Here is a 23,523-nt window from a genome sequence, read left to right on the forward strand (position 1 = left end):
GCCGCTAAATAGCTGAAACCTGACACAACAATAACAACCCGGACGCCTACGCCGTTGCCAGCACGTTCGTATTTTGTTAACCCTTCAGCACCCCATGGGCGAATTATGACCCTTTCACACGAAGTAACAAGGCTCACAACGCTGCATACGTAGATTTCTACAAAACTATTGAAAGCATGTATCGAATTTCTCTCAATTACTAAGCTTTAAGCATTGAGTGTTTTAAACATCTTTCTACAAAGTAGGATATATAATATATGTCCTACTTTTTTACTACTTTCACTGACTCCTCGCCAAGAGATCTCGTATACTCTTTTTATAAAAGATGAAAAAATCCTTCACAGCTTTTATGTTTATGCCTCTTATCTAAAAGTTTCTGTAAATAATTGCGAATGCGAGTTAAAATATTTTAAAGTTGATACATCCCAGCACTTTTACTTGCCGCCTGAAGGGTTAATGCTGCTTCTGTGCTGTTGCAGTTGCAGTTGCTGCTGCTGTTGCTGCTGCTGTTGCTGCACTGCAGCAAGTGTCAGGCCCTTCAATCGCTGTCGCCCCCCCTCCTTTCACCTGTCAAATTTGCAGCGCCTGGGGAACTAATGACGCCCTTAATATGCTCCAAGTGGCCTGGCTGAAAGCCATTTCCCTTTCGCTTTGTTTTCAAAGTCATCGCAATCGTCTTTGTCTTCGTCATCGCGGCTGGCAGACACGCCAAAATCAAACGAAAGGGTTTGCCAACGGAAAAGCCAAGAAGCACAGGGAAAAGTCGATTATCCAATGCACTTGATACAGTCCACGAACTACCTCTGGTTAGTACCTAAAAGTTAAATGTGAGAAATAAGGTGTTGGAGTGTCAGATCTATAGTTCAAAAGTACATCACGACTGCATTTTACTTGCAGTAAAATATTAAAATATTATTAATCAGAAGCAAACAAAATGGTGCATGCACTAGAGCCTGTTAACTGGTACTTAATACTCGTTCGCCATTTGCACTTGCCACGTTAATAGTTGACCAACATGACCGGTAACATGTGGACAAGAATCCTACAAAACTTACAAAGCCGCCATCCAATGAAGGCACATATTTGCCAAAATGTGCAGCTATCGAAGGGGCAAACAAAGTGCAGTGCTTGGTGACCCCGACCCTCCATTGCTCTGGAATTTCCACTCGAGTGCCAAGCAGCTAGACACCTGCAACTCGCCGTAGACAACTTTATTTTGTGGGTCGAGTCGAAAGCTCATAAATTCGCGGCCCACAGAGGAAACGCAGAGCAAACCGACATATTTATTTGCATGGGTGGGCGTGGGCCCGTTCCATCTGCAATTAAGTAATTCTCACATCGTTTATGCAAAATACGAGAATTTTCCAGGCATTCTGGTGGTGGTGGTGGTGGTGGTGCTGGTGGTGGAGGAGCTCGGGTTTTTTCAGCTCTGGTGTTCTGGTGATTGCTCGCGTGCAACCTCAACACCCTTTGCTTGTAGTCAAGTGGCCCATAAATTGTTGGCCAAGTTTTCACGGTGCCCGCCCCCTTTTCGTTGCGCTGCTTTGACAACGGCAATTACCTTGAACTTTTCGCCGGATCGCCTGGAACTAGCCTGGCATATCAAAAAAGCGGGCAATCTATTTATATATTTTTTGAGTTTTTTCTTCGGCTTGCCATTGCCAACGGGCTCATATATTTTGGGCCACTCAGTGATCTCCTGCCGTTTTGTCAGTTTAATTTTGGGTTAGCTCGCTTTTCGCTTTAAATGAGCTTAAATTGGCGGCCCATATGCATATACTCGTACTCGTATGTAACCCCGGAGCTCTTTTTGCACAGTAAATATATTTTATAGGCAATCATTTGCATTTTGAATATCAATTTTTGCCATCAATTTTCGGCCTCTGCTAACTGACATTTATTTTTTGGCCGCCTTATGAGACCGTAACTCGTAATTGTTGATTGCACTTTTTACTGTCAACGTTTGGCACACAACAATTTTCGCCGGGGATTTTCGTGAGGACTCCCAACTGAACTCAACAACTCAATAAAGGAAAAGCCTTGTTAGCGGGCTTTGCTTCTTTTTGGCCCCTTGATTGGTTATATTTTGGCAGCTGATCGATAGTTGTTGTGCATTGGTAATGAGTTTATCATGCAATGGCCCAGAGTTTGCCAGTAAATGGCCAACATATGTGGATGCCATTGAGTTTCTGACGAATTTAGGTACTATATTTCCACTTCTTTATCTTCAAAAACTTTCGTTTATTTGTTGGCTCTGTTATTTATTTTTTAAGTAGTAAACAATTAAAATTAAGCTATACAGTTGACAAATAATTTACATGAAATCAAAGGAACACAAAATAGTGTGATAGTTGATAGCCAACTATTAGTTACTGATTTTCCCGCTCCCTTTCCCGCTCCCGGGACTTTTCCCGCTCCCGCTCCCTTTCCCTCTCCCTTTCCCGCAGATAGAGCTGCTGCTGCTGCATGAAGTGCTGCTGCTGCTGCTGGTGCTGCTGCTGCAGATGCTGCTGGTGCTGCTGCAGCAACTGGTGCTGCTGCTGCGGACTGAGGGTGGCCGCCTCAGCCGGATTCTGCTGCAGGAACTGCTGCTGGTGCTGGGCCAACTGCTGCTGGAACTGCTCCCGCAGCCGCTGATGCTCCTCCGCATCCATTTCGCTGCCGTAGTCGTCCATGTCGATCACCTCGTCCTCGTCGTCCTCCTCGATCTCGTCCTCGTCCTCCGGATCCTCTGCATCCTCGTAGCTGTGCTGCGACCCATCGTGCTTGGCGTCGTCCTCCCCATCGCCACCGCCTCCGCCGCCGGAGGAGCTGCCCTTGTTGCTCTTGGTGTCGCTGCCATCGCCGCCCTCCTGCTGCATCCGCTTGTGCTTGGTGCGTCGGTTCTGGAACCACACTTTAACCTAGTGGGCACACAAAAGGAAGCGGTATCTTTTTTAGTTTTATATTAAGGTGTATTTTAGTGCAACAGCCTAACTGTTACTTCATGTGCACAAATTTCATTTTACTGCTATGCTATTTAATAGTTCAATTAACATTTAAAGCAACCATTTTAGTGACCAGCACATCGAGCTTCTCTCCATTCTAGCCCCTGTCTAGTATAAATATTTTCCTAAGCGCACTCAGGAAGGCTCAGGAAGCAATTGAGCCCGGGGTAGCCTTTTTGGGGGAGGTTCTTTAACCCTTCCATTTGGCTCTTGGCCTTCGTTCTCTCTTTTTTTGGCAAGCCGTAAATAAGTTTAACGAGTCCTTTAATTCTATTTACGGCCTGCCTCCCAGCTATGCCCCGAGGGTGCACAGTCAAGTGCTCCTTGCCCCTGCGCAGCTCTTAGCCTCTGGAAGGCCCTCTGGAAGCGCTAATAACTCAGTAACTCCGGCACTGCTTGGGCTAACGACCAGACGACATGCAATCACTTAGCCGCTAACCGAAGGGGTTGAACTGGGGTGCTTATTGAATTTGATACGCATTAAGGGCGGCCGCCACCCGCAACCCGGCGTGGCCCATCTCACCTGGGTTTCGGTCAGGCTGAGTCCCTGGGCCAACTGCTTCCGCTCCGCCCCCACCACGTAGTGGTTCCCCTCGAAGGCGTGCTCCAGCTTGAGCAGCTGCGTCGGCGAGAAGGCGGTGCGCACCCGCTTCGGTTTGCGGAACGGCTGGAACAGGAAATCTGCAAGAGATCGGGAGTTTTAATGGGCGCTGCTATAGTTTTCTACTATGAGTTGATTAGAAATGTGTTACTTTCGGCATAAGCTTAGCTAATATTTTTCAGTATCACTTGAAATACTCTTTAATATTTACTATTTCCATATAATTATTATAAAGCATAAAGTTCACAGAACAGAGTTGCATTTACCAATTATTATATAAAGCTCTGTAGCAACGTAACTTTACCTCACATAATTATCGTGAAGTTAGGCATGAGTTTTTGTTATTAGTAGCTATTAAGATGCACATGAATATTTGCAGTTTCTTATTTAAACATTTATGTGTGTAATTAAATTTTAACGACACTTTGACAGTAAAAGTCTAATGTATTAAGCTAATGTTTGGGAGCCGCTTAAAATGTTTATTGAAGTGTAATGCTTACATAATACTTGATTAGAGAAAGTGAAAATAATACGTGAATCTACTAATTTAACAGACTTTTAAAGGGATTATTATTAATGAACCTTAAGTACTTAAGACTATATTTATTTTAAATAACATTGCATTTATGTGCCCCATCTGAGAGGCCGAGGAGCGCATCCTTCGCTGGCGGCTCTGCCAATTAGATGACGTTGTGCCTCAAATTGTTGATTATGAATTCCGCGAATGCCGCGGGCAAAGATGCCGCACACAGTGGCCACTCACATGTTGCACACGCTCATTACAAAACAATAAACAAATTTCCAGACATGGCCCGCCAAACACAACGAAAACACAAAAGGCTTCTGGTTCGTGCCGCTTTCGGCGCTGTGTTTTTTTTTTTACCAGCCATGTCCCAGAATCGCTGATAAGGCCAAAACAATTGGCCCTGGCCAAGAGGAGCTGGCTTTCTTCGGCCTGGACGCCAAGCCGAACACTTTAGCGCTCCTAAAAGCCGCCAACGACGCCTCTTTGGAGAACCGAGGACCCATTGTTCTTCCTTCAGCCGGCACAACGTGATATTTTGACGTTTATCACGATTTCTGGAAGACCAGATCCCCTACCCATCCCAGTCCCAATCCCCACCTTGAAACCATGTCCAGCTTGGCTTTTGCGCCTGCGAGTTAACAAATTTTCAATTGAGCCACAATTTGAATATTGATATGAGGCAGCAGGCTACTGTGCGAGATTCAACTGAGATTTCTGGTGGGGCACAGGAATGTGCTGGGCAAAGGTAATGGATAAAGTTGGAGTAAGCGAGTTGCAGCTCTATGTATTTTAAAAATCATATTTTTGAGAAGTGTATTTTATTTATTGTTATGGCTTTGGAAGCAATTTTTAGAAAAGAAATCCAGACAGTTTTACTTAGAAAGTACATTAATTTACTGCTCTATACATCATACATTCGTGTTTTGTGTATATGTTGATATATCCTGATGATAAACATAACAAAAAGAGCAAAGCCAAATCCGTTGGTTAACCAATTTGTTGATCGTTCTGACTGCCCGCAAAACTGTCATCTTAAGATTCTAGGTCTTTCAAAGTTGCTAGGTTGATCTCCCTAGCCAAACATTCAACCCAAACCAGCCGTGTTGTGATATAATTTAGCGAACAAGCCTAAGCTGAAGGATCTTTTGGCTGCCGCAAGGTGTGGCAATTACAAAATCAATATTGGCATAGCCAAATCGAACCGATTTCGGAGGCAGGAAGTCCGTTCATAAAATGCAACCCAACAGGAGCTAAGCCATTGGAAAAATAAACAGTTAATAGAGAAAGGATACAAGGAGAATGGGCGCGTAGCCATTAGATACAAGATACAACCCCAGAAATGTATCTTGTGACTCGTGCATTGTGCCTTGTTAGCACTGGCGGGCTGGAAAAATAATAATAACAATGAAAAGGGCAGAGGGAATGCTATGGACTGAGAATGGGAAGGGGAAGGGGAAGGGGAATGGGAACTTGTCAATTCGACACTTCATAAATGCAGCCTCGCACCATTGATGGCCATGTATCCACGTATCTGACAGATGCAACTGACTCGGCGGACTGACTGCGTGCCTGGTTTTTGCCATGAACTTGACAAACGATTGCGAGGAGGTAGCATCCAGAGTGATCTAGTTCGGCTTCTTCTTTTTGTATAGCCCACGATCGCTTGACATTTGTTACATTTGACAGCTAACAATGTAGCTGCGAGATACAAGATACACGACTGTATCTTAGAAGAGCCTGTATAATTGATAATGCCGCCGCTCACAATGCCCACTTAATTATTTTTTCTAGCTCTGCAGCAGCTCTCAATGAAGTGCGTGTGTAGTTTTCCCACTTTTTTCTTTTTTCTGCAGCTTTGTGGACACAAAGGAAACCGCCGTGCGAAAATACGCGCAATTGACAATTAATTGATGTGTCCGCTCTGCTGGCCAAGTTGTTGTTTTTTTTGTTTTTGTTTTTGTTTTGTTTTTTTTTGCAGTGGCTCACACCCTTGTCAGCTGTCATTTTTTTGTATGTGTATAGAGATTCGAGAGTACCTTATTTTTTAGCCCATGGTGGAAGTGCCGGATCGTTTCGTTTCGATTTCGTTTGTTCGACTGTCCTGGCCTTTTTGTGCGCCCTATTATTTATCACTTATGTGCAATTGTGTTTGCTTTCTTCTTTACGAGTTAGGGCTTAATTTTTATGCTCTCATGATTTTTTCATTAATTTATTGCATTCCTCGGATGTCCCGCGTCCGAGGACATTGACTCGGAATCGATAATTGAAATCAAATGAAGTGACAGACGGGGATGATGTGTTGTGATGATCGATTTGACGCGAATGGCCATTTGCAGTCGTGATGTATGAATGGAATTTTGTGGGTTTTGTTGGGATAATGGCATTGAACAGGGTAATCTATGTACTACTACTTAAATATCTGATCCATAGGTTTTAGTCGTGGAGTATAAATACATACATACTTTGGAGACTCGTAAAAAAATGTATAGCTAGTGATTATTCATACGAATGAATATAGACGATACGAATACAGCTTGTAATTAGCTAGTAATTCATACGATTCCTACCAAATCGAACAATAAAACTAAATAATACAACTTAGATATTGTTATACGTTCATTACATTTATAACGATACATATTAATCAGCTATAATAATTGTTAGCTTCTAATTCCTATGCCTTACGAACGAGAATTTCGAAGCAGCTTGTCCAATTACAGCGCTCTCGATTCAAGCCTTCCATAATAAGGGTCTGAACCTTGTTAATTCAACCCGTTTTCCCAGAACTTCAACGGTTGCATTAGAGGGCAACACCCAGAAATTGCAGCACGTGCAAGCTGAATTGAGTTACTGACGTATCATCACCGTCGCTATCGCGATGATCCCCATTATCTCCCTCCAGATCAAAAAATAAATAAAATGGAAGAAAAACAAAGCCATGCAACCTGGTATTACTCACACGAGTTACAAAACAAGCGGAGATGAAAAACATTTACAATTAATGAAATCGTTATGCGAAACATTGACATTTCACGTTCATAAATCAAGCGAAAATTACAGGCGGCGCGGAGAAAAGTGAGGAAAAAGAGAGGGAGCGGCGGGAAATGGGAAAATGGTAAAAATGGTTAAAAGGTAAAAAGGTAAAAAGGTAAAAGGGAGTAAATGATGAAACGGAGTACAACATAATTAAGGCGTAACGGGGATACATGTACACTTAAGCAGGTGAAAGGCGTGTGAGTGTGCCGAAAATTATTATTATATTTAACCAGCCAAAAAAAAACATGGACACCAACATGGCCTGGAAATTCAAATGGTAATTATGAGAGCAGCGAATGGTAAGGAAGAAGTGGTTAAACCGTAATAAATGACAATGTTTTTGAGATGCGCTTTGCTCTTCTTCTATCTGCCAGTTTTTTAACTTCGTCGACTCTTTGCTTGGCTGCCCCAAAACCTCAATTAAAAACACATTAACATTTCACTGGTTGCACTTTTCGTACGTTACACATACGCCGCATGGGCCCGCCACATGAGCAACTGGCGCCGTCTGTTGGCCATTAATGGTAATTTCGGGGAAAGAGAAAGAGTATGAATAAAGTAAATAAACGCTAAACACACACTCACACACTTGGCTGGCCATTTAGGTACGCTGCTTGACCTAACGATGTGTGTAATGTTGTTTAAACAATTTAATTAAAATGTAATTTGTTTGGAAATAGTTATCAAAATGGGTTCGGTTCACTCCACATTCTCCTGCCCGCTCGCTCCCATCCAAGTTCGCTCCATCCCGCTTCCTCTGATGATGATGAGCCCGATACACGTCTAATTAACTTGTAATAAATGTTTGCCATTTGCTTATTTAACTTTAATTATATGGAGCTGCGCGGCAACAACAGCGATAACTGAATAATTGCTTGATTGGGGTCCTCTCTATTATAATGGTGCTGTGCTTCGAATATGACTTTAGGTGTGGTTTCTTTTCTCTTCGGCTCGCAACACTCAACGGCCATTTGAAACGGCTATAATGAGTGTGGAAAACTCGTTTAAGCGCAAAATATTCCACAAAAGGGGCGGTTTCTGTCTGCAGAAGAAGAAGCCTAACTTTCAACTATCATAATATATTGTTCTAATTAAATATATTAGTATTATATTATATATGAGTGCGATGTATAGTACAAATAAATTAAGCGAATTTGTACATCTATTTAATATTCCATACGTTAGATACTTACTATCAGAATCGCGTAAAAATTCAATTAATTTTAAACTGCGATAACCGTAAACCTACTACTTGATAATACTGTTACCAATAATTGTTATTATTGCTATTAATTTTATAAATTATTGTAAGCGTTTTAAAATATGAAAGAACTGCTTGCCAAACCGGTTATTTTCACTGAACCGGTTGGGTTATTGAAAATACATAGAAAATACATATACATTTAAAATATTATGATTACCAGATGTAAAACAGTGTGATTACTTACTGCCTGGGAATCGAGGAAAAATACGTCCGTGACGGCTGAGCAGCCATGGATACAGCGGATAGCTATCCCGGATCAGATGCGGCGCACTCCCGAACGGATGGTGTCCGTGGGGCGGAGGATGTCCCGGGTGCGGTCCGCCGGGGAAGATTCCAATTGGAATTTGGCCGGGCGGCAGATGCGGATGCGGACCATGTGGCGGTCCAGTTGGCACGGGCGGAAGTTGCTGTTGCTGTTGTTGCTGCTGCTGCTGGTGATGGTGAGCCAGTGCAGCAGCCATTTGGAACTGGGCGGCAAGGAACGGCGGTGGCTGGGGCGGCGGATGGGGCGGACCCGCCATGCGCACCGCCATGGCGTTCGGTGAGGTGCGGTTCCCGATTAAAGCTAGATTTGGCGCCGGCAGCGGCAACGGACGGATGAGGGTTGGAGGATTACCCGCTGCCGACGCTGGATCCCCGGACTTTGGAGTATTCCTCGCCGCTGGCGGATTGCCTCCTGCACTCGGAGGCGATGGCGACCGGCTGACCGGTGATCTCTGCGGACTGCGCGATCTGTCCAGGGAATCCCTCCTGCGGCAGTAGATGTATCCCCTGGGCGTCCGGCGCCCACTGTTGTTCGTGTTCGTCGGCGAAGCGGGACTTTCGCTGCGCGGCGGCGGCGAGGATATCACACTGACCCTCAGAGGAACCGATCTCGTCGAGGATTCGCCCACAATCGAGTCGATGCTGAAGGCCAGCTTGGGCTTGCTGCCCGCGGAGGCGGAAACGGTGCTGCTGGCGGAAACGGAAGTGGAGGGTGCGGCCGCCGAGGAGCTGCTGCTCACAAAAGGACTCGTCGGCGCCATGGGCAGCATGTTGAACGTTTGCCGGCCGCAGGTGACCATTTGGTTGGGGTTTCGTTGATTGGAAAAACAAATGAAACACTTTTCCTCCTCTCAAGCTTCCCGTTTCAGAGTCTCTGCAAGTCGAAGTAGATTTTATGAACACTTTGTTTCCTTGTTTTCCATTTTAGATTGGACTCCCTATTGGCCGTATCTCTACTGTCGCTAATTATTACATGTTGCTGCACAAATTGTCATATTTGTTGGCGGGATAAATCAAAGTTTTTGATCAAATAACTATTACTCCAAATGAATATTAAAATGGATGTAACTCATACAAGAAGGGTAGGGTTAATATAGAACGGTGACAATCCTGCTAAAATCGAAGGGAATGGAAATTGAAATGTTAAAAAAAAATGTTTTTCGTCTAGAAGTGTTTCTCCGCCATTTTCCTACTGCAGTTTTCGAACAAACTGACCAGAAACGGAAGCGGAAAATGCGGGTGTACTGATCGAAGCTCCCAATAAATGGGTTGGGGCTATGGAAACAAGATCGCGTTCATCGGTTACTGGTTACTAGATATTTGATAAGCACACACGCACTGTTTTTCCGATCAGATAGCTATGGCCATATAGCTACGTAGCGTTGTATCTGCGATGCTCCAGCGGTTGGCATCCGTCGGCGTGACATTGATAAACTGTAACTGTAACTGGAGCGGCGGCAACGCGGCGATTGGAGCGTGACCGTACCGCTTCGCTGGACGATTGACGGCGGCGATTGACGATTGCCGATTGACGATTCACTATTGGCGATTGACGGTGGCGGTGGCGTTGTCGGTATGGTCAGCGGTTAACTGTTAACGGTTAACGGTTATGCCGGCTACCCGGTAACGAAACGATTGCGGTGGCCGCGCTGCGATGATGATGAGCACTGTCAACGCCATTAGCATTATGGAGCGTCTAAAGGCGTCTAATTGTAGGCTCCACTTCTCCGCTCGCACCCTCTCTCTCTCTCTCTCTCTCTCTCGCTCTCGCTCTCTCTGGCCCTCTCTTTCTTTTCTGATTTTCGGCGGGGGCGTCGGCGAATCGCTGCGTGGCTCTCACGCTGAGCGTTTTAGCTCGAGTGTCGCGTTGGAAAAAGCCGCAAAAAGTTTGTGGGGCCAGGTCGAGTGCTTCTTCTTCCTTTGCGTGTGCTTCCAGTGCAGCATTACAGCTGGCGTCTCCCTCGCACACGTGGCTCAGTGCGCCTGCGCCAAAGCAGCGTAGCAATAGTTGAGGGGATATTCCGAAAACCTGCTTGGCTCCAAGTGGAGCCACCTCCTCTCTCGCTCGCTCTCCCGCTCTCTGAGCTTATAGGTGTGTGGGTGTGTGAGGCTCCAATCTTTCTCTTTTTCTCTCTCTCTGTCGCTCTCTTGGCCATTTTTCGCACCAGTTTATGACAGCGAAACAAACAATTTGCGCTAAACAAAACAGCATCATTAAAGCGTTTGTGGTTTTAGTGCCAAGCGGGTTGCCAGTTTGATGGGCCGGAGGAGGGGAACGGGGGGTGGTGCACCCGAACAGTGGGTAAAAAGTAGGTCCTCGATGATTAAAAATAAATACTATGACTTACTTACTTACTTATGACTTATGAAATACTATAACAATTAAAACTTTAAACACAACCTCTGTCTTCTTTAACTTATGCAACTATGAATAGTTAATGAAATTTAGCAGATTCTTCGCTTTTTGAGGTATGACCTTCCATCAGCAACCATTTTTAAATTGATTTTAAATATTTAATTATTTATCTGTTTAATCTATCTATTTAAAAATGGATATAAGAAATTTGTACTTTTTACATAAATCTTAAGTAGTCAAATAACTGACCGGTTCCACTGTGTAGCTGGATCAACGTCATCGCTTATATAGCTTAGACGCCCCGTCGTCAGTGCTGGCTATAAACCCCCTGCCCCTCCCCCATGGCTTTTCCACCATTCTGAATTGGCATCTGCATCATGCTGGCCAAAAGCATTTGGACACGAAAAGGGGCGGTAACTTGGTTTCTACACCTTCGGCGAGCTGCAACTGCGCGAATCTCACAGATACAGATACAGCGGACTGGTAAGGGAATGTATCTGTATCTGTATCTGTGCGTGGTCATCCGAGTATCTGTATAGCCATCCCCATCCCCATCTCCATTCCCAGCCCCATCCCTATCCGCATCCTCATCCTCATCCGCTGGCCGTGAGTTGTGAAAATAAACACCTCGTTAAAGATGCAGGAGGAGGCATAAAACATGCAGCGCCAACTTCGCTGCCTTCTCATAGGTAAATACATGCGATTCTCCTCCTTTTGGCCATGAATGGATATGGATGTGGATGTTGGCCAGAAAGGAGGCGAGAGTTGGCAAATAAATTGACGTGCGCTTGGCTGGATTTGTATGCATCTAGATAAGGCCGTTGCTTGTCGATGGGGCAGCATTTTTGCTGCCGCAGATGCACCCGAGTATCTACACATATACATACGTATGTACATATATATCTGTATATATGGATATGTATCTGAGAGTGTGGCACCTCTGGGTGCGGTAATTGTAATTGGTTTTACTCTTTCCCATCTCTTTTCCAGCTCCTCTGCCTCACGTTTCTGGATAAATCATTTAATTAGTCAGACAATGAGCTGGGACGAGAACTTTATGGGATGCTCCATCACCGCAAAAGGTTATCGATCGGCAATCAATGATTTTGGGGGCGTATTTTTTGGCATTTACCGCACTTGATATATGACCAGAAGGAGGGCCCCAAAAAGATAAAATGCTGCAAATGCCTGCTTTATCAGATTACAAAACGCGATGCAAGTTTTGGGGGCTTTTCTCGTAGATGCAAAATGATAGGTATGCTGTTTAGTTCTTGGTTAAATTTTGCAAAATATTGATTTATTTTTTGGATATTAAGATACAATTATATATGTTTTAGACAGATTTTCATAAAATATTAATTTTTTCTTAGCCGAATTGTAGGGAAAACACCATCGAGTTTGAAATTACTTATGCCCGTTTATGTTTAATTCAACATATTATAAACTCAATTATCCTTAGTCAAACGAAATAACAAATGTTATGAGTGAATTGGAAATATACCTATATAAGAAACAAACAGAAAAAGCAGAGCACCTAATTTGCTTTACAATTGAGTTTCGGTTTATCTTCTAATGACTGCCCAGTAACAATTATAATGTTCTTCAAATAAGGTTTACTTAGCATTTAAGCAAACTAATTAAAGTCGCCTAAGATTAGGTTCTTCCAGTGGAAGCACCCTCTTCCATAGCCCGCTCAACACTGGTGTTTTTCTGTCCCAGTCCCTCTGCATATGAAAATGCAATCCACAAGATGTTTCCATGTTCCACAGCCACTGAGCGAGATAAACCGACAGCTGGCGTTCATTGGCCGAGAGCAGTATCTGTGTGCGAAAGAGCGGGATAACTGTAGGTGACAGCTGCTAACAAGGGGTTGGACGCACTGTTCGATTGGAGCGAGCGGGACAGTAAATGCAGGGGAGTTGGTTGATTTGGGAGGGGGGCGCAGCGTATAAATCCACTTCATTTAATAATTGCCAACGAGATGGAGCTCATTATCACGAGTACTTTGCACGGCTTTGCCAGTTTCCAGCGCGGGGCGATTTTCACAAGGAATGGGGTTTTCAACAAGGGGGTTCTTTGTGGGCAGGCTGTACTGTATACGGTCTCCTTCGCACCAATGAACATTTGGCATCCTCTTAGTTTTTAAAACGTACTGCATGGATAGGGTGTACAAATATTCGAACTTTACGCGTCTGGATGTCCAGGATATCCAGAAGTATTCAATAATTTCTAAAATGCTACAGTACGGGTAAATCATGTTACCTCTTTGGACTTAATTGCAAGTAACATTCAAGTGTGAGCATTATTTATTCTAACTTAACAATTTTGCTTGCTGGCTAGGCATGTTTTCGTCAGGTTTTCCTATTCCCTTTTCGCCTCGCTATTATTGGTTGCAAATTAATTGTGCCTCGATAACCCTCCTCCGTTTGTCTATCTGCCGGATATACAGAGGCAGTGCTCAGGCATACTCGTACATGCAGAGTATCTGAGTATCTGTGAGCGCCCTCGTCTCGTTAGCGTTTTTATTGGACCCGCAAATGGAAGCCCACGGTGCTGATGATTCCGATGTTGGGAAATCTGATGCGCGATGATGGCGACGGCTTTTCAGTGTCAATTAAAACAGTTTCTCTCGACGATCGGGAAGGGAATGGGGGGCTTAAGTGACAGCTGGGGGCTGGCGACGGAGATGGATGTTTAGCGAATGGATAATGGCCACCAGGGTTGGCCAGCCAGGAATTTCCTACACCACTACTAGCAGCGGACAGCGCTTCGTGTTGACACAGCTAATTGGCTTTATTTGTTTTAATAATTGAGCATTTTCGGCTGCGGCCATGGGCACTGATTTAATTAAAAATTTCCACGGCCAAGCGAAAGGGTTCCTTCGCTCAATCGTGACACTTCGTGTTTGTCTGGCTGAAAAGGAAGCTTACATTGGGTTTTAATAACGCGGATTAAGGGTGTGATATTTATCTTCGAATCCAAATTTAAAATCTTTAATATTATATATACTCGTATATAACGTAAATAAATAAAAAATAGTTCTTTTTGTGCCCCCAGATTTCATTTGCACATTATTTATAAGTGAAATACAGTTAAAATAGTGAGATATTTCCGTTTTGGCTAAGCGCTAGACTTAATCAAATGCCAATAAATATTTTGCAACTATTTGGAATGCTTACTCGCAGATCAGGGGATCGTGGATCAGCAGCGATCGGAAGATCCTGGGCAGAAGATCACGCAAATCCCCGAACTTAAACCAAGGGAAAGCCTGTGGAAATCCGCGGGATCTGGCCATGGAAATGGCCGGGCATCTTGCCCGAGGATCGGCGCATTTAATCCAATTATCGATGGCCAGAAAGTGCCTCCGAAAGCGGCAGACTCGTCTAAATTGTGGGCGGGTGGCGTGGCTTAGTCCAGGTAATTCCCGTTCCCAGAAAGTGCGAGGGGGATGGCCACTTGGGGTGCGACAAGGAGGGAGAGAGTACGCCGGAGCGGTCCGTTGATTAATTAAAATTTTGATCAGCTCGCAAACGAGGGCCATTATTTAATGAGTTTTTTATGAGATGCCAGGTGTGGCATGTTGCTCATTTGGCTGGCTACATGGCAAAAAACAGGCTGTGATGTAAATGCCATCTAAGTATTTATTTTTAAAAATCATTAAAATTAATTAAATCGACCATCAAATGTATCAAATGTTGTTAATGGATAAATAGAAAATAAACAAATATTCCTGATAAATAGAAAATAAATATATATTTCTTCCTAATTTACACACTTATCAATATTTTCGATGTCAAGGCAATGAAGTAACTAAAACGAATTATAGTTTGAATAATTTACTTTATTGAATTTAAGTACAGATTCCGAAATCACTACACTATTTTGCCGCTGTGTAGCCAAGTGGGTGTGGCTATATATGGAATGGTGGGGATGCCGATCGAGGCGCGACAACTGCCGCAAATTATCGCAAATTTGTGAGGTTCGTGGGATGCAAGCGAAATATTTTATTGCCTCATTATGCAAATGCGAATGGCTCTCGCCGCCGAGGAGGCGATCGGCGGGGGGTGGGGAACAGCGGAAGGCCGATCAGCGGGATATATGTGCACTAATGGGCCAGGTAGATCGGCACTCAATTAGATACGCTGGCCGCCGGAAAACCGCATTGAAATTACGCCAGGACCTGCCCGAGTTCGATAATTGCGGTAATGCCGATAATCTGTTTTTGACCGCTCGACCTTCGACCCTTCACCCTTTCCGCCCCCTAATACCCGCGAGCCAGCCCCTAATTGTTGGCCAGGCCGAAGGGATTCGTCCTGTTCCTGTCGCGCGCTCTAAGCAGCATCGATAATTGGATTAAATCGCTCCTCTGGCCTGGAAGATTTCGCGCTAGTCCAGCGCTGATCTTTGGATTTCCAACGTGGCTTTGAGGCGCACAAATTCCGAGTTAAGTTTGCGGATTTGCCGGCCTAAACACGCGCTGATCATCTGTGTTGCATTGTCGTCTTGGTTCGCTGGAAAATAGAGAGGGGATCGCAGGATTCTGATCCGCGCGATTAGTTAGTCCTTCTCGCTGACAATCCAGGGCTAGAATAGACTAACTTCTGCCTGATCCTCGAACTTGCAAATCCAAAATATTTAGTTGCACTTAATGGGGGCAATCGCATCAACACAATGGATCAGATTGAACGGATGTGGATTAATTCGGAATGATATAAACACTAAAAGCAATATACAAAAATGTTGAAAATTAAACATTTAAAATTATTTTTAGATGGAAATTAGAAATAGCTGCTTTTGAATAAACTGAGTGAGCTCAATTTTGGTCTCATGATTCCGCCAGTTATTTTTGAAGGCGTCATAAATTTTGATGATTTTGATTGAGGGAATATTTTTCGTAATTAATGAAATGATAAACAGATTTTTCACATTAGGCCAGGCACTTGAGAATTGCCATTAGACAAATGGCCAGCACATGTGAACGGGTAGTATATATCCCCTATATTTCCCCGATCCCATTACCCCGACGAAAATCCTTAGACAAATCGCTGCTCATTAATATATTCACTCATCATCGCCCGCAAATGCACGAGTCATAATTGCAATTGCACTTTGACGGCGCTGATAGATACAAATGGTCGGCGAAATGCGCTCCCCGATAATTTCTGGATTCCAGCCCCTAACCTCTGGATTCCAGTTTCCACCTCCTTGCTTCCCCGCTTTTCCTCGGGAAACGCCTTTGGAAATGTTGCGTGAAAATTACAAGCAGCTGTCTCAGGGAAAAAGGGACACCCACAAAACAAGCGTGTCACTGGTGGAGTGGGGAAAGTTGAATGAAAAGGGGAAAAGGAAAAGTGTATGCGGGACCACTGCACAAAAGACATTTGTCAACACCCCACACTTAAGGAGGAAACTCCCCGACATGGTTTCCCTCTGGCCAGTTCAATATTTTGACGCTTGAACTTCAATCTTAAAAAATAAGTGTTCTTTCTGCCGTCGAACCGCTTGTAAATCATAATTCCTGGGGCACTAAGCAGAATCAATACAGTGAAAGAAATGTAAATTTGAATACTACAAGTGTTTCAACTTTACGTGCTTAAGTGTTTAGCATTTCCTCTCAAATTTTAGAAATGTATATTTTATATTAAAACATTACTATTACTTAAGATATTATCGTAGAAAGCAATGTAGATGTATCCCAAGAGGAAAGTAACATTTTTTAAAATTCCACTTTTTCCTGAGTGTCCCCACGATAATGCATCTGTATCTGCATCTGCATTTGAGTGTACATCTGCCGGTTGAAAGTGTTGATAGCTGCACTTAGCCGGCGGATTCAACTCGTTCGCGGCTAATTGGGTGCGAACGTGCGGCAATTAGTTGCACTTGGAACGGCTCACGAATGCAACAAGCAACAAAGTCAAGCACAAGCAACAACCAGCAACAACCAGCAACGAGCAGCAGATTCCGAGGCACGACATCGTGAGGCCAGCATCATAATCCCGTCGAGGCGCCATGCTGATCAGCGATCCACCGAACCAGTGATCCCACAATCTTCGATCCACACAGATCTTGCGGCGATTATCGACACAGAAAAGCGTGTAACGGTGCTGCTTTTCTTCCAAAAGAAAGTGTCAGTCGCCGATTTGTTAAGTCAATTGTATCTGTATCTGGGCGCCATTCTATCTCTTGTGTCCCTGGCCAGCTTCGGGTATCCAAAACTTTTAAGCTCTTTGGCGCCATGGCAGTTTAGATTTTTCCCATGATTTATTTACGCACATGTATCTCCTCGTAGTGCGTGCATCCCCCGAAAAGCTGAAATACAGATACAATTAATTCAATTTCGTGTCTTCGACATTTACAAAATGTTTTGCTTAATTTGTTTTGTGTTTTATTTGGGGCTCGTTTGCTTTTGTTCGGTGGGGAGAACTGGCCGATTTGTGGGTGTTTCTTGACAGTTTTCAGGGCTTGTCGCTCATTAGTCGGGCTTAACTGAGGCCAACACACAATTTATATATATATACACATACATAAGTGTTTTATAAGGGGAAACTCACTGGCAGAAAATGAGTGTGGTTCAGCAAGTGGTTGCGTTCGGCGGTTGAGTGGTGGGTATTATAATTTCTTTGGGGGCGGATAAGGCAATCAAGCCAAACTGTTTGGCTCTCAAATGATGAGGGTTTCGGTTTCGGTGGGTGTGTTGCCGTTTTAATATTAGATCGGGTGTTTACACCGATACCATCTAACTCTTTTACAAGAAAGGAAAACATTTTCGTGGTTCAGTGAGACCTCCAAATGTATTTCGGAATGTAAGATGGTTGAACAAGATCCTATTGATATAATTATTTCATTATTTCTCCAGTTGCTGTCAGTAAAAAGGCATGTTTCTGAATGTTATTGATTTCATATACGACAAAACTTAGAATTAAAATAAGGAAAGACCGCATTTAATTCATTTTTGAAACCCTTAGACATTTAATAGACATTTTAGGACAATTCCATGAGTAAATAAACGACTGACAACAATTCAGAATGCCCTTTCAATGTGAATTCGTTTTGAAGTCATTTTCGAGCCATCATTGCATCCTAGATCTCCGACAATCCCCGGACAGTTTCATTGTCACAGCCCTCGGGCTGATCCTTGACTTGGAATCGGATCGGAGCCCGGGCATTTGATGTTTTCCAACCGATTTCTGCTGCCGTGTCAGTGTCATTGTCACCGTCATCGTCACCGTCACCGTCACCGTCACCGTCACCGATGGGTATTATTCTTTCATTAGGTAGGTTGTTGCAACTGCCGACACTCGAATTTGGATTTGCATACATATGTGACCCGGCGTGCAGACCTCATTTCTCCTGACAGCAGAGCCGCGAGCTGTGGAAAAGTATCTGGATCTTTTGGCCAGCAATGCGATGCAAATTATAGATCAGGTGCAACGGCGGTAATTGCTGCCATAATTGCAGCAAGTGGATTCGTTTGCCATATCATATACCCTCCAGTTATGAGCAGGTTAAACTGTAGCGTTTTCGCAGCCACTGGTTGGCCATCGCTTCGTCTTGGCCATGCAACGTCAGTGGTCTCAGATCTCAGGTCTCAGATCTGTGATCTTGGATCTCCCATCCCAGATCCATCTCATCTGGTCCAAATTGGAGCGGCAATTGCAGTTGCAGTTGCAATCTGCATGTGTAATAGAGTCAAGCCAACTAATTTTGCGGCAATTTGTACTTGGGAAATCCATGTGGAATGGAATGAAATGGATAAACGGTGGCAGCCAGGCAACCCGCATCCCCACAACCCCCACTCCTCCCAAGACGGAGCCGGAGCACACAGCACACAGCACATGCAGAAATTAACGAGTGATGGACAGACATCCGAGTGGAGTGGAGTTGGGACAAGACTTGCAGGAGTAGCCCCCATCTACATGCGAACTGGGGGGCGAGCTCTCTTTCGCTCGCATAGCTCGCTCTCTCTCTTGTCATGTTATTAGCAGCAATTTAAGCAAATAATCAGTGCAACTTGCCAGTCCAAAAACAGGGGCGTCCACGAGGGGGTTCAGGCGTGAGGAGTCTGCAGGGGGAGGCGAGGGGCGGTTCAACGCGTGACTTGCAGGCAGACACATCACAAATTGCAGACAAGTGTGGTTCTTGATGCTGCTAGCCGAAATAAGCAGCCAAAGTTGGAGCCACATGCAAATGCCAGCGCCAGCATTAGTTAAGTGCACTGTGAGAAAAAGGTTAGCCAGTGAAATGCAATGGCTACAAACTCACATTGAAGTTGTTGATGTTCTAGGCATTCTGCTTAACCAAATACCTATTTTGAATATTCTTCAGACGTGCACAGATAAATTATTGATATTATCAAGATAATTGTATCTGTACATGAATATTCTAAACCAAAGGCTGCAATATAAGGTAGCTCACAAATGTATATTTTAATCGTACCTATAAAATAAATTGCAAAATAAGGTAGTTCACAAATGTATCTTCTCTTGGACATTTTTATCACACATACATATATGCACGAATTTTCCACAGTGCACTAAAACTTAAAATCCGAAGGAAGTGTGACGAGGGGACTCTACAGATTCTAATGCTGAGTGGTGGCTCAGCTTTTTCGGTGCCGGGTAATTTGCATTCCGTTGCGGATTGCAACTGTTGTTTTGCGCCTTGCGCCTCTCACGATCTGAGGATCGGAAAATGGAAAATGTGCAGATCTGTGGATCTGGGGATCTCTGAGTCCGCAGCTTGGCAATTTGGAACCGCTTGCCGTTGGTTTGCTGGGGCTGCTGGGGAGTTTTCACAGTTGATTTACCCGGATCGAGGTGGCCGAGGTGCTGGTAGATCGGTAGTTTTATTTACAAAAAATTAGCACAGCTTTTGCTTGTTTACGGGCCCAAAATCGAGGGGCATCAAGGGGGATCTGGGACTTAAGTGCGACCCCAAGTCCAATTTCGGCATCTGAATCCGAAACTGACTCTGAGGTGAGCGAGCGTTTTGGCTAATTTCGCAAATTGCTTTTATTAGGTTTCGTTTATTTGCATTTTGCGCTTTAATTTTATGCCCGATTTCGCCTCTCTCTCTAGACTTTTAACCCTCTGCTGCCGTTGTTACGTCGCTGCGGTTTGTAATTGTGAGCGATTATTTTTAGTAGTTACGCTTTTTTTCGACCAGTGCGAAAATTAGCTGCCGTCCCTTTCTGCTTGGCTAAATGTTGCAATTTTCGAGTCGTACAAAATTTAAATTTCTGCTTTAGCCGAGCACAAAGGCACAGAGCTGGCGAAAAATGGCAATAAAACGGTTTTGATATTATGCAATCCTCTTTTCGGGAGGTTAGTTGGTTGGATAACCGCTGAAAGGTTTTGCTTTGATTTGCTTTGGCATTGGGCAACTTTTGAAGAGGCGTGTTTTATCTTAAATGAGATCGCTCAAAAGCAAAACTGATTTCAGCTCTGTAATTGTTTAAGGGGCATTGGGCATTGGAGCCGATAATGATGATTGAGCTATCCATTGAGTAATGTTCAAACTCTGTTTGTCTTAGGATCAAGATCTGTTGACCTTATAAGTGCTGCGATTGCCCCACACAAATTAAATGAACTTTATTGGGTCTGTTCATTAAAATATCAAATTTTCAACTTTTACTACCAATAATACCTGCGACTCCTTCCCATGAAATCTCTCGGACAAACTACTGTCGCCTCCTGCTGCCCTTCGTTACTATCTCACTCATTTGACTTCTTTTTTATCGTTCATAAGCAATCGGTTATCTCAGTGGCTCAATCAGCTAAATGCCTGGCCGCCTCTATAATATTCCTGCCTCCCCGTTCATAAGAAGTGTAGGCATGTAAATCAACACATAATAACTTAATGCTGGATGCTGCAGCGATTGTGACTGGTCGCGTGCACTGAGAAGAACGCTGCGTACTTTCTTAAATGGTCTAAATATAATATGATACAAAATCAGAAGCACATGCTGCTTGACACTGATAAAAGTGTCTCAGAATCTGACTTCGGTTTCTGCGCTTTTTCAGTGTACCCATCAACTTCGAGCCAGAACTGAAAGCCACGCTGAACTCAAACTTGAAGCGCGTGCGCTGTGACTTAATTGCTGATTACAAATTAGCGATAGCAGTGGAGGATAAATACGAACGAGTTTAAGGAGGAAAAGGGCCCTTGGCAGTTAATTAAGCCATTAACCACTGCCTGCAGGCCGATTTCCCGGCAATCCAGCAATCCAGCCCATTATTGGTTGCGGTGGTGGAGAAAAGCCCATCGAAAATGGAAGCCAGGTCCAAATCGCTGACATCCGCCCACCTTGGCCAAATCGGTGGTGCTGGCCGCTTATCAGCGCCCACGTGTCGCCATTGTCTACCACTTTCCGGCCATTAAAGCCGCTGAAAGAAGTTGAAAGCAGTTGAAAGCAGTGAACACCTGAACTTTGGGCTTGTGCCGCAATTACACCTTCCTCCTCATAATCGCACCCGTAATTGTCACGCCGGAGTTATCGATTACCTCCGCGGCTTATCCGCCAGGCCATCGATATTCGGCGGAAGTTTGGCTGTCACTTTCGATCCGTAATTATGATCGTCGCCATATACGGCGCGCTCATAAAGTAATTGTCCCCTACTGAAAGCCGTGGAGGTGTTCATCTGGTAATTATAAATTCATTGCGTGGCACTCGAAATATTTTAATTATTTCCATTTTAAGCCAGACAATTGCTGGGCGGGTTCTTGAGGAATTCGTTGCCTAAGTTCGTGACTGCAATCAGGTAGGCAAAAGACCAGATCTATACGATTCTATACGATAGGGATGGTTGAGTGACATAATTGATGGGGTATGGTGGAATTTTCAGGGAACTTTTAAGGAGCTGTCCTATTAATCATCGAAGTTTCCATTTTAGCATTAATTTACGTTAGGATTGGGAACTGTGTAATTTTTTATATTTGTAATTAAATGTAACAAATTAACATAAATAATATAAATATTATTATAGTGCAGAGTAGGCTTACCTTGAATAACCTTAAGATCGAGATATCTCAATGGCCATAAGGTGGCCTACACACACTTTAAGCCCCATAAGGCACCATATGGCCGAAATCACAGTAGTATTGAGATCAGAACAGCCATAAAAATCAAACAGCTAAGCGCATTGGTAACTCGATATTTTGGCTGGATTACTAGCGGAAAACCGAAAACGATTTGCCGAAAAAGTCCAATCAAACCGGTGAGGGTCGATAAAATTTGCAATAAAATAAATTGCCGCCAATAATGGTACAACCAAAAAGATAGCAACAAATAAAGTTGGACACCTACAATGTTGCCTGAGGAATTCCCAGCCTCAGTTTTGAACTACAAAGGAGAGGTGTAAGACAATTTTCATTTTAGCGCCGCACATAAAACATTTTTATGGCTTTAAAATCGGCGCGGCGTAAAAGTTACGCTTTCGCAATAGAAAGCCGGCCAACTTGAACTGCTTCTCTGGGGAGTGCTTAGGGCCCAAGTGCTAATGTTTTGCCGGTGGGTCATAAACCAAAAACCGAGGACCCAACATAGTCGCAACCCCTCGACAAATGATGCGCCCAGCTTCAGTTACAGTTACAGATCCCAGCGAAACGGGGTCAAAATTTATGGCCAAAAGTGCAGTATGTCTCCGGGAGGCGGTGCCTCCACTCAGTGAAACTGTCAAGACATCGTATTTTAAAACAAATGCGACGAAAGTAAATAAAAACTGGACCGTCTTGGATTTCGCACACGCAAAAGGTCACAGAAGGTGGGGGTTTTCCCTTCGCATCTTGGAGTGGGTATGGGTGTGGGATTGGGATTGGGATTGGGGGTTCCGGGCAACTGACATCTGTACATGACTTTGGTGGTGTTCAAGCGTCCAGCTGTGTGGGCAGCACATCTCGAGTCTTGAGTCTTGAGTCTTTTACATTACCTCAATTCGACAGCCATGGCGGCCCCTTGGGCAACTTTAATTGGATCGCTCGGAACCGGAGACCGAGGAGACCAAGGAGACCAAGACCCCAAGCCTTACCACTCCCCATCCCCATGCCAGGGCCAACATCCCGAACCCCTCGCTGCCATTAACCCGCTGCAATTGCAAATTTACGAGCCGGGCGTCAATTAAGTATCGAATTACAACTTGTTTAATGTCAATCTGTCTCGCCCGGTGCCAGTTACAGTGAGCTGTCCAACTATCCGTCCCCGTGTCCAAGCTGCAGTATCTCCCCCTCTTTAACCCACTGGTGCACAACTAGCCCTTTAAAGACCCCTTTCGGGTTTAAAAACATCATTTAAGCCACAGAGCTTGATAACAAGCTTTAGTTGTTTTCATACCACATACTTGTTTAGTGCCCAATGGGTTAAGGAACAACCCCTTTGGAAGGACGCTCCTCTGCGACCGATTGGGATCTCATTGGAGCTGTCAGAATTCGCACAATTATCGCACAAATTAGCTTGTCAGTGGAGCTGGGCGATCGGCCACTGCTCCACTGCTC

General features: G+C 44.2%; 1 protein-coding gene across 6 annotated transcripts; it reads right to left on the reverse strand.

Annotated features, from left to right (window-relative positions):
* Nucleotides 1–2,229: 2,229 nt before the first annotated feature.
* On the reverse strand, nucleotides 2,230–10,545 carry LOC6553389 (homeotic protein empty spiracles). 6 transcript variants are annotated; one of them, XM_001980170.3, is made up of 4 exons: nucleotides 10,018–10,545; nucleotides 8,599–9,552; nucleotides 3,511–3,668; nucleotides 2,230–2,903 (listed from the first exon to the last, which is right to left on the reverse strand). In XM_001980170.3, exons 2-4 carry the CDS (start codon nucleotides 9,476–9,478, stop codon nucleotides 2,370–2,372), a joined length of 1,572 nt encoding a protein of 523 aa, XP_001980206.1. In that variant the 5' UTR covers nucleotides 9,479–9,552; nucleotides 10,018–10,545; the 3' UTR covers nucleotides 2,230–2,369. The 6 variants fall into 6 exon arrangements, with proteins under 6 accessions (XP_001980206.1, XP_026839859.1, XP_026839857.1 ...); XM_026984058.1 differs by having other exon boundaries at nucleotides 2,282–2,903; nucleotides 8,599–9,788; XM_026984056.1 differs by having other exon boundaries at nucleotides 2,282–2,903; nucleotides 8,599–9,791.
* Between the last annotated feature and the right edge of the window lie 12,978 nt (nucleotides 10,546–23,523).

The sequence above is a fragment of the Drosophila erecta genome, unplaced genomic scaffold (genome assembly GCF_003286155.1).
Source record: "Drosophila erecta strain 14021-0224.00,06,07 unplaced genomic scaffold, DereRS2 tig00000000-arrow-pilon, whole genome shotgun sequence".
Taxonomy (NCBI): domain Eukaryota; kingdom Metazoa; phylum Arthropoda; class Insecta; order Diptera; family Drosophilidae; genus Drosophila; species Drosophila erecta.